The sequence below is a fragment of the Amphiprion ocellaris genome, chromosome 17 (genome assembly GCF_022539595.1).
Source record: "Amphiprion ocellaris isolate individual 3 ecotype Okinawa chromosome 17, ASM2253959v1, whole genome shotgun sequence".
Taxonomy (NCBI): domain Eukaryota; kingdom Metazoa; phylum Chordata; class Actinopteri; family Pomacentridae; genus Amphiprion; species Amphiprion ocellaris.
The window spans coordinates 20,739,460-20,751,077 of record NC_072782.1 but is presented as its reverse complement, the minus strand read 5'-3'; the positions used below and the strand labels follow the sequence as shown (position 1 = coordinate 20,751,077).

The window sequence follows — 11,618 nt, the reverse complement described above, 5'->3', positions numbered from 1 at the left end:
TAAAATAATTGAAAATGTGAACACCCACAAGGTTTTTGACAAAAAAAAATCTTGAAAGCATTTTGCCAAATGGAGTCTTAGAGTGAATAATGTGCAGCACATTCAACAACCACCCCATGTTTGCTACACTCTTATTACAAAGTAAGGAACTATTGTAGCTGTGGTTTTCGTATCTTAAAGTGGTTTACACTACTTAAAATGTGAGACTTTAAACTTTCAAACATTTGGTTTCTCAAATTTGCCTGACTCTTAGATGCATAAATGGGTCAAAAATGACCCAGTGAGGTCGTTTTCTTGCATTGTCTTTGTAATGAAAAGTTTTTATCATTTTATATTAAAGCTATTCCTCAAAAAAAGTTTTCAATATCATTTCATTTAATTTTTTAAGTTACCTTTTATATTTTTAAAGAAATTCTAATATTTGTATTACTACCACAAGCTCTTTATCATCGATAACATCATACAAGAGGTGATGCAGTGCACAAACTTGGAGGGACAGAGAACAGCAACAGCTGGAGGAAAAGTGTGGAAAAATGTCAACAAAATGGATACTGACATTCTTCTATTTATGTTCTGTGTAATATTCTTCTTTTTTAGTTATCAAAATATTCATAATTAAAATAAAATAAACATATTTCAATTGTGAAATAATTATTGTGTGGACAAGGATAAAATAAATACGAGAATACAAATTATTGTTCTTGAATAAAATGACAAAAGGCAGAAAAACACATTGATTCTAATACCGGTCATTTTGACCCACTTATGGAAGAGTGTAGGGTTCAATCACTCGTACACTGAAGGGTTATAGAAGGGGGGGATTATGAGGGTCCATTCTAATCTATATTCAGGAGTGTGGTTCTCCAGTTTAAGAGTCGGATTTCTTGTTTTTGTCTATTGTAACTCTGTTTCAGAACTCTTGGTCTGCCCTCGCACTCAAAGAGTTCCTGCTCCTGAACTTATGTGCTCTGATGTACGTTTCCACTCAGATACAGTTGTGCTCATGAGATTACGTTCGCTGGCAGAATTTGTAAAATATGTACCATTTTTTTAATGAAAACATGAAAGATCACAGCAAGTACATTTATGTGACGATAAATAACTTTGCCTGACCACTAACCCTAAATGAAAGAAAGGTTTTTCCATGATCAAACATATTTTCTAACATTTCACTTTTGCCAGGGGATATAAACTTATGAGTACAATTGTATTCCGCTGCTCAGACTGCATGTGCTCCGGCTTAACACCTCCTTCTTGCTCTCAAGTTGCTTGTGAAACTTCGTTTCTCATGTCTCTGCTCCTGCTTACAGATTTTTGGTTTGACAGGTTATGAACATAGATTGTAAAAAAGTTGGAAGTACATTGTGACCTGGCTTTTGAAAAATGCTCTAATAATCAAGGTTATTATTAGCAGTACTGTGATCCAACTCAGGTCTACTCTGCACAGCTGGCTAGCTGCTGCATGAAGTGGGATTAAATGCTGATAAAGTGTAGGGAAGTGTCCGACAGCATCTTTCCAGCTGAAAAGAAATTTGCATTGAGTATAGAGCCGGCTCAAGTAAAACTTACCAGACAGGGCGTGTTCGGTTGATGGTGGTACGGATGCGGGGCTTGACGTAGTCATAGTAACCCTGATTCTTGTGCTCTTCCTGACACCAAACCAGGTCAGCATTTATATAGCGATCAGTCTCTGCTTTCAGCAGATCGAAGGGAAACGGTGATAGCTGAAAAACCAAAAAAATCAAAAGAACACTCTAAAATCCCACTGGTCACTGACCAAATGATCACAGAACAATATGAAACAGCTTCAGGGATACAGAAAATGTAGCCACTGCTGTCACTGTTCATCAAGAGAGGGTACAACTTTGATTGATTGATTATCATACACATCAGAAAGAAAAGACACACCTCAGATTAACAAACTATAACTGATTATTGAGAACATACACTATTGTTCAAAAGTTTGGGGACACCCAGACAATTTCATGTTTTCCATGAAAACTCACACTTTTATTCATGTGCTAACATAATTGCACAAGGGTTTTCTAATCATCAATTAGCCTTTCAACACCATTAGCTAACACAATGTAGCATTAGAACACAGAAGTGATGGTTGCTGGAAATGTTCCTCTGTACCCCTATGTAGATATTCCATTAAAAATCAGCCATTTCCAGTTAGAATAGTCATTTACCACATTAACAATGTCTAGATTGTATTTCTGATTCATGTAATTTTATCTTCATTGAAAAAAAAATGAGAAAACTTTTCTCTCAAAAAAAAAAGGACATTTCTAAGTGACCCTAAATTTTTGAATGGTAGTGTATGCAACTAAGGTAAATCATTACAATAAAAATACTTAATATATGTGCACTAAGTGCACAAAGGCTAAATGAACACTTTCACTCTTTGAGTGTGGAATGATTAAGGTCTTTAGGGAAGAATTACATGTGAGGAGAATTGGTTGTTTTTCAAAAATAACACTATTGTTGACAAATGGGACATAACACTATGACAGCACATGTTGCTAGGAAACAATGAGTTTCCATTCAGAAGAAACAGTAAGAATTTCCAGTACAATTGGACAATTGCTACTGTCATTCCCTGTTACCGTATTTACACATTTTAGCAAACTAGGTTAGCATGACCCTCTGTAAATCCTACATTTGACTGAAAATACAAACTCAACAAATGTGCTGTAAATAACTGATTGATTGATTGATTGATTGATTGATTGATTGATTGATTGATTGATTGATTGATTGATTGATTGATTTTGTGTGGGGCTTAATGGACTTGACAACTACAGACTTAGTAGGAACACATCTTAAAGTTCATGGGTGTAAATATTGGGAATGGGCCAGAGTCAATCCAAAGGGTCAATCTTTGTAGGTCTTGTGTTGGGGTATTGGGTAAATTTTTCCTCTCACATTACCTGCTCGATGCGAACAATGGCGATGGTGTCGTCCATGCCTCGGTTCTTGCGTTCTCTGGTCAGTTCATAGTAAATCTTGCCAGTGCAGAAAATGACTCTCTTTACTTTTTCTGGGCTGACAGCTGCCGGGCTGTCGTCTGGGATTACACGCCTGAAGTGGGTTCCTGCAGGTTGCAAGTTTTACATTAACAAACTGAATCTCCACTTTCTGCTTTCTATCCTTTATCTCCTTCTGTTTTTTTGCTCAGTACTCACCTGGCAGCATTTCCTCGAAGCTGGACTTGGCTTCTGGGTGGCGCAGCAGTGACTTTGGAGTAAATACTATCAGCTGCCAGTAGAGAAGTAACAACAGAGCACAGGACATGGTGACTGGCTTGAACTGTATTCTGTTGCATGTTCAGAATATGCAAGACTTACAGGCTTCCTGAAGGGCTGCAAGATCTGTCTACGGAGAACATGGAAGTAGTTTGCAGGAGTTGAGCAGTTAACAACGATCCAGTTACAGTCATAAAGCTGACGCATGGCAAAGTCTTCTGACAATTTCTGACAAAAAAGTGGGGTTTAAAAAGTCTGTAATTCTGCATACAAGTCACATTAGCAAACTTTTAAATAACTTCAGTAAATTATGTCAGTATTTGCTTATTTTAGAAAAAGCAGAGAATTCAGTTAAACTGAATATAAAAGAAAGTAAGTAACAGGCTTTGCCTGTGTACCTACACACCTACACATGTTCAAAATTTTGGGGTCACCCAGACAATTTCATGTTTTCCACGAAAATTCACACTTTAATTCATGTGCTAACATAATTACACATGGGTTTTCTAATCATCAATTAGCCTTTCAACACCATTAGCTAACACAATGTAGCATTAGAACACAGGAGTGATGGTTGCTGGAAATGTTCCTCTGTATCCCTATGTAGATAATCCATTAAAATCAACTGTTTCCAGCTAGAATAGTCATTTACCACATTAACAATGTCTTGATTGTATTTCTGATTCATTTAATGTTGTCTTCATTGAAAAAATGCTTTTCTTTCAAAAGAAGGACATACCCAAGTGTCCCCAAACTTTTGAACTGTAGTGTAAATTACAGGTACATATTTTTTGAATGTAATTGTTCACATCTTTGTACTCAAACTCACAGGGAAAACATCTGGGTCATCGTTGCACATTTGCAGGAACCTTTCAGGTCGGGCAGACGAGTGTTCAGGACCCTGAGTGAGGGAGGGGAGTAAAGTAATCAGAGGTGTATGGTTATAGCTTTTTTGTAGATAATTTGAAAATATACATATGCTACATTTCGACTGTCACAGTAGGGTATTGTGTATTAATTACAGCTGCACTCCACCAACTACTAAGACACTTAATGCCATCACTGATTTACTTGTTTTTCCTACGGTCAAGAGAAAAATCTTTTAACCATCATACAAATTCAGGTCTAAAAAATATGAACTTACATGCTACAAATATGTGAAATTTAAAGTTTATACATTCTATTGTTGTTTTTTAATTTATAAAAATATCTTTCAATGGCACCCTGGTAGCTTAACAGGTTGAGCTGGCAACCCATGAAAAATGGCTATAGTCCCCACGCAGTGGTCAAGGTTCAAGTCCGACCCATGGCAATTTGCTGCATGTCTTTCCCCTACTCTTCTCCCCACATTTCCTGTCTCTCTCTCCACTATCCTCTACAATAAAGGCAAAAAAAGATAACTTTAAAAATCTTTCAACCTTGTTACAAGTAAGTGTGCCATGTGTCACCATGCAGGATAGGTGGTTGGTGAAAACAAGTTCAGAGTTGCAGGCCCTTAATAGTTTGAATAAATCATGTAAACCAAACATGCTTGGATCATTCAGTGCTTGTTTGAGTATTTTAAATTCAGCCTTGATACTGTTCAGTTCTTGTTCTTTCAGTTTGTACTGTCAGCCGGTTTATGTCTTCAGACTGTAAACAACACAATGATGTGTAAGGTTGGTAAATTATATTACAGCATCATAAGCTAAAAGCTGAATGTGGCAGATCAAGTTCCTCTGGTCCTACCATTCCTTCCATGCCATGAGGAAGCAGCAGCACGATGCCGTTCTGTCTGACCCACTTGGCCTGTCCTGAACTGATGAACTGGTCGATGATGCACTGAGCTGTGTTGTGGAAGTCTCCAAACTGGGCCTCCCATAGGACCAGGGCATTGGGGCTGGCCATAGCAAAGCCTAATTCAAAGCCTACACAGAAGAGAACAGGTTTAAAACCAAACATGTTCAATGACGAGCACCCCTCTTAGGACAGTAATGTCCTAACAAATGTTCAGTATTCTCGAAGAGTTCAGTGTTTTTCCTCTACTCACCTAGTACTCCATACTCAGACAGAGAGCTGTTACAGACAGTGTATGGAGCCTGATCAGGGGAAATGTAGTTCATTGGGATGCAGACCCTCTTGTCGACATTCTGGTCATGAAGAACGTGATGCCGATGGCTGCAGTAAATCATAGAAAAGAAAATCATCAAGCTGAATTTTGGATTTTTGTTTAACATGAGATGCAGATCAATAAGAGGAGGACTCAGATGAAGACAAAAACACAACCACAGGTCAAGAGGGAGAAATGTCTCCCTTACGATATTTTTTATTTTTTTTTTGTGCCTGATCAAGATTGGGAACAGGAGCAGATGGGTTTAACCTTGCTACAGGGAGAAAGGCTAAGATTTACCACAACTAGAAGGATGGAATCAAAAGAAAGTTGAAAAGTAGATTAAAGCCTATTTTTATAGTACAAATGCAAAGCAGAGCAAGTCTGACATGGTTAAAGCTCTCTGTTGTTACTGAAAAGTATAATGCTTAAAACTACATTTTCAAACTGAAGCATTTTCTTTACTTTCTTTCAAAAATAAGGACATTTCTGAATGACCCCAAATTTTGTCAGAATTTCACTGGCTATATGACACCGATAGCCATCTGCACAAAAACCGAATCAGTTAAAACTTTAACTGATTCGGTTTTATGAGGAAGAGGTGTAGGTTTCAGTGTGGAATCACTATGAATGCAAAGTTAAAACCATGCAGCAGCAATCTGTGAGTAATTATTAATGTACTATGTTATACTAAAGGCAACATTTTATTGAACGTTGATTGTACCTGCTGTGACTGTATTTAGAAATAGTGTGCATCAATTGAATTAAAAGAATCTCAGCTTTCAAACAATATGCTGCATGAGTACCCACATAAATAGCTGTGTACATAGCAGTCAGATGGCCCTCTGTGAGGGGTTAAACAAATCGTTTGACACATTTCCAAACTAAAACCCAGTATTTGACATGCAGCATCCCCATTTAGCCATAAAAATGCTGAATATATAGTCAGCTGACTTTTCCTGTTAGAATTATGTGCTACCTAAACGTGCCCCTCTCCACATCCTGGCCACTGAGACGTATATGGATTCCCTCTTTGAGCAGAGAGCCAAACGCCATGTACTCCCCCAGAGCCCAGTCACACACTCGCTGGCTCACCATGTTCGCTCGTCCCTTTAGGATGCGACTCAGACCTACAACATGAACACAAAGGCAGAAAACAAACAGGCTTAAAAGATCCTGACAGCAACTTCAGAGAATATTCACTACAGACACAATATGAGAAGAGAAAAGAGCACCTCCATGTATGGTGAAATCTTCCACCGGGACTGAGGCAGCAATGTTTCCAATGTGGCTGAGATCATCTTTGTTGATGCCAGTTGAAGGGCAGCTCATACTTTTAGGCTGACCCTCCAGGGTGAAAAAACCTGAATATACAGAAAACACACACACAAAAGCATAAAAGTTCAATGTGTGGATCAAATATGCAGGCTAAGGATGCAAATTTTATACCGGTTTCTTAACTGAAAATTAGCATTGTCAACAATCAATAATCAGTTAACTGATTATACATAGTTAAGTCAATGGACATCATTCCATGTCCACAGGCTTCACAGAAAACTGTGTCATGGTGGCCCTTTACCAGCTAAACTCCCACAATGCTCTCTGCAGTATTAAACAGTAAGAGGCCTCATCTGGTGGCGTAAGCAGGTACAGCAGGGGATCTACAATACATGTCTCTCCTTGATCTTATACTTTCAGTAAAAACATTTATAATCTGTTAAAGTACGGACAGCAATTAATTAAATAGTCAACAATCATGAACATCCCAACTCCAGACTGCATACTGCGACTAAAACGATTTTTTTCAATAAATCATTTTCTAGGGCCGCACAGTAGCTTGGTGGTTAGCACTGTTGCCTTGCATCTAGAAGATTCCCAGTTTGCATCCTTGCCTTCCCGACATTTTTCTGCATGGAGTTTACATGTTCTCCTTGTGCATGCATGGGTTTTCTCCTGGTATTCTGACTTCCTCCCACAATCCAAAAATATGCTGAGGTTAATTGATAATTCTAATTGTCCATAGGTGTGAATGCGAGTGTGATTGTTTGTCTCTATGTGGATCCCTGTGATAGACTGGTGACCTGTCCAGGGTGTCCCCTGCCTTCACCCTAAGTCAGCTGGGATAGACTCCAGCCCCCCACGACCCAAATGAGAATTAAGTGGTGTATAGATAATGGATGGATGGAAATAATTTTCTTGAATAATAAGTTTTTGATATAACATCATATCCCACAGCCCAACAACAATCTATTTTGCTTTATTAAGCAGCAGTCTAAAACCCAACTGAATTTAGTTTACTATCAAATAAGACAAATAAGGCAAATGATTCTCACATCTGCTAAACTGAAACCAACAAATGCTTGGCTTAGCTGTATGTAATTGTTACAGCACTCATGACTTTAAGAGGAGATACAGTTTAGAGGAACTGATCACCATAAAACTTCCTCTATTAATAACTTACATTATGACAAATATCTTTTTTGTGTTACATGTTTTTGCAAATGTTATGTTTAAATATGAGCATCATCTCATTTAATGTGAACTGATTTAGATAACTATCCAACAGATCAAATAAAATAGTAGCCTAATTTTAGAGTTTTTAGAGTATTTTAGAACTTTCCACTAATCTGAAAAAAGTGTATCTTAATATCGGCGAGTGCATTAAAAATACTGTTTGCTGTCCTGTCACACCTTAAACCATTCATTTAATAAAAAAAAAAAAAAAAAAAAAAAAAAAAAACAGGACTCCTACCAGGCCATGGTGAGTCAAGCCAGTGTTTGATGTGCAGAATCTTTTCATCTTTGGAGCGATTGTATGCTTCCTCACAGATTTTGTCGTATCTGGTTATTTCCTCCTGAAAGAGACAAATGTACGTTAAGTATCTGAACAGGAACAAGTCTATTATAAAGTTATATTATAAACCATCAGTTCTCCAGTTTGCATCTCACAGCTGGCTGCTGTGCTGCAGCAACAGTAGAGACTAGAGGCTTTTCGGTACACAGCCACCTGCCAGCTGATGGTTTAGGGCCTAGTAAGCGATGCGCCCTTTGTATTTGCAAATCATCCACGTCCTCAGGTAGTTGGAGACCCTCATGAAGAAGTTTGTCAACATAAGACAACATAATAGCAGAGCCTTTTTCGGCCTCTTCGGGCACTCCGTAAATCCTCAGATTTTCACGTCTATTATATGTGAGGTGTTTAGGGAACATCTGTAAAGTGTAGCTTCAGAAAAGAACCTGGGTTACACTCCCTCTTTTTATTCTGCATGATGTGGGGTGCATGCACATCAGTCTGCCACCCACCATTATCAACAAAATCTAAAAGAAACGTGGTCATATTTTTGGTCCCAGCCCTACTCATAGTTATTACTCCGCCAAGGAACGCAGTGGAGCTACGTGACGATCGCCATTGGTTTGTCTGTCTGTCTGTTCACAACATTACTCAAAAATGGACTAATGGAATTGGATGAAATTTTCAGGGAAGGTCAGAAATGACACAAGGACCAATTGATTAGATTTTGGCAGTGATGCGGCTTATAGTCTGGATTCACAGATTTCTGAAAGATTTCTGTATCATTGTGAAATACCGACAAGCTGTCACTGTAACTATGACTACAAGTGAACACTATGTCAGTTGCCTGCTGACGATCACATGATTGCGGTCCTACTACAAATCCACCACTGCGGGTTTATCGGGACTTGTCCGTCGGAAATTATACAAGGAACAATTGATTAAATTGTGGGGGTGTTTCCGAGTCCCATCAATTCCCGCCGTCCGCTACATATTTAGGTCACGTGATTCGGTATCCGTACATAATGTACACATGCATAACACATGCCTGTGCTCAGCGCAAGGTCATTTTGTTTGTGAGTACATCTATATTAAATGGCCACATTCTATGTTGCTGTGATGTCTGATCATTAATAACTAATAAACAAATGCTGCATTTCAACAAAAAAAATGCCTCATTTCTGACAATGCCATATGGAGGAATGAACAGCCTTGGTGGAGTACTGTGCTCTCTGAGTGCTTTTCGAGTTCTAAATAGATTTGGAGAAATGTATAAACAATTTTTCTAATCTTGAAAGAGATAAATGTTTAATTTAGAAATGAATATAATAATAAAATGTTTAAATTTGAATTTTTAAAATAACACTGCTGTTTTTTATGTCAAAGGCTTTTTTCGTTGCAGTCAACCTTTAGGTTGTTGAGATGTCACACAGCAGAATCGTCTGCCAGCGACAGCTTTCCTCCAGCTGACAGCGAAACCTGTGATTTTCCCACTCATCCTGCACACTCAGTCAAGCCTTTTTCCTTCAGTGTAAAATGTTGACTTTGTGTAGAAAACTCCCGAGGTAAAAGTGCCACTGATGTTCTTTTGTGCCCTCAACATATAAAATGTATCTGTTTTGGACCTCAGTTTCTTTACACTGAATATGGTTCACAAACAGCCATCAACAAGTTGCTTTACCTCATATTCTTGTGCTGTCATGACTCCCTCAGTGATGAGTTTCTCAGCAAACTTCTGCAGCACTCCTTTCTGCTTCTTAATCTGTTTGTACATCAGCGGCTGTGTGAACATGGGCTCATCCATCTCATTGTGGCCATTACGTCTGTAACATACCTGAAAGTGGCGATGCAGAAGTTTAACAAGTATCTGTGATGACAGCGGTATGTCTGTGTTGATAAATATCTACCAGGTCCACGACAACGTCTTTGTGAAACGTGTTCCTCCACTCGGCTGCTATGTTGCACACATACATCACAGCCTCTGGGTCGTCTGCATTGACATGGAAGATGGGCGCGTTGACCACTCGAGCTACGTCTGTGGGGTATGGAGATGAACGAGCCATCCTAGGATCTGTAGTGAAACCAATCTGTGGGTGTCGCAGTAAAATATATTATTAATCACCACTGCAGCTCAGATGCAACTCAGCAGTATGCCCACAATGCTGTAGGTCATTTCCACTGCGTTCTATATGAATATAGTCTATCATTGTCATATCAGGGTGTGTGTTTAGTAAAGTACAACATTTTGGGGTGAAATTTACAGAATCACTTTCTGATTTAATGATTTAGCAAGCCCATGGACTGTAGCAAAACAGATTTCTTAATAAATTCAGTTGCGATAAATTCTTTAGACTAAACCATTTCCAAACTCACAATACCTGTCTGTTTTTATAGATTTCTTACATTATTTGTCTGAATGAATTCTCTGTGATTAAAAACTTGCTGAATATTTGTTGCACAAAAGAAAAATCACTTTCCAGTGTGCATTTTAAATTATTTTCACAACGCAATAAACAGTAAAGCGTGAATGGAAAACTGGAGAGCAAGACTTTGACATACAAACAAACAACTATTACATTTATGTCAAATGAATTCATACAGGACTTATCTGAATCAGAAAATGTGCTATCTTTTAAAATGACATGAATATCAGAGCCAGAAACTGTTACAAACTGGCATGTTTGTTGCATTATTATTTCAGTCAGTCCTTGAACTATTCATCTGTCGCATTCTGTTTACTGATCCCAGTATTTTTGTAAAAAAAAATCTAAGTTTTGACTTTTTCTTTTTGTAATTTTATGGGATTATAAAGTACATGTGCTGCCAAGAATTTGCATGTGCAAATGTGAACTGCTGCTCTGCAATTGCATTCTCTTGCCATGCATCAGGCAAACAAATTGTGCTCAAAACAAAAGTTTGTTGTGAGTGAAGTCTGTACAAGGAGATTCTCTGTCACTGACACCTTTATAATTCATAATTATAGAGCAGAGCCGTAATTAAAGTAGTTGATGCATGACTTTGGAGGAGCTTTGATTTTTATATGCTTTCCATTGATTGAGCTCAAACTAAGTCAGGTCATTGCATGAAAACTGATTTGGTTGCAGTTTTTAACGGAGTGTTTTTCAACCCTGAAAATGTCATGTCAAGGGTTTTGTTCCTGTACGTAACAAGTTATAAGGGAATGGCTTCTTTAAATATACTAAAGTTAATGTACAAAAAATCTGCTAATGTAAATGGGCCAGGTAGCAACTTTTTCAGATTGAGTTGATTTTATATGAATTGTCCCAGTTGGAAGTTGGAAGTTTTCCAGAAATCTTGTGCTGTGTCCAATAGCATTGGAACCACCATGTGTATCTGCTGCATAAAACTCTGCACACAAAAATGCAGAAGCTATAAAGTGGCCTTCAGGGTAGACTGAGAGCCTGTGTGAAAGAATTAATTTATCTGACATATTGACATAAGACATGAATATATATGAAAGCTGGCGAGT

At 38.1% G+C, this 11,618-nt stretch overlaps 1 protein-coding gene across 1 annotated transcript in view; it reads right to left on the bottom strand.

Moving 5' to 3' along the window:
* ogdhb (oxoglutarate dehydrogenase b) overlaps positions 1–11,618 on the bottom strand; it is a 47,800-nt gene that overhangs the window by 3,032 nt on the left and 33,150 nt on the right. Inside the window, exons 11-22 of the mRNA XM_023272807.3 lie at positions 10,036–10,215; positions 9,810–9,962; positions 8,090–8,192; positions 6,573–6,701; positions 6,317–6,467; positions 5,278–5,405; positions 4,977–5,155; positions 4,078–4,149; positions 3,351–3,476; positions 3,189–3,261; positions 2,934–3,097; positions 1,570–1,724 (exon numbers count right to left, since the gene is read on the bottom strand). Coding sequence (XP_023128575.1) covers positions 1,570–1,724; positions 2,934–3,097; positions 3,189–3,261; positions 3,351–3,476; positions 4,078–4,149; positions 4,977–5,155; positions 5,278–5,405; positions 6,317–6,467; positions 6,573–6,701; positions 8,090–8,192; positions 9,810–9,962; positions 10,036–10,215 — 1,613 coding nt within the window. The remainder of the gene's footprint in view (positions 1–1,569; positions 1,725–2,933; positions 3,098–3,188; positions 3,262–3,350; positions 3,477–4,077; positions 4,150–4,976; positions 5,156–5,277; positions 5,406–6,316; positions 6,468–6,572; positions 6,702–8,089; positions 8,193–9,809; positions 9,963–10,035; positions 10,216–11,618) is intronic.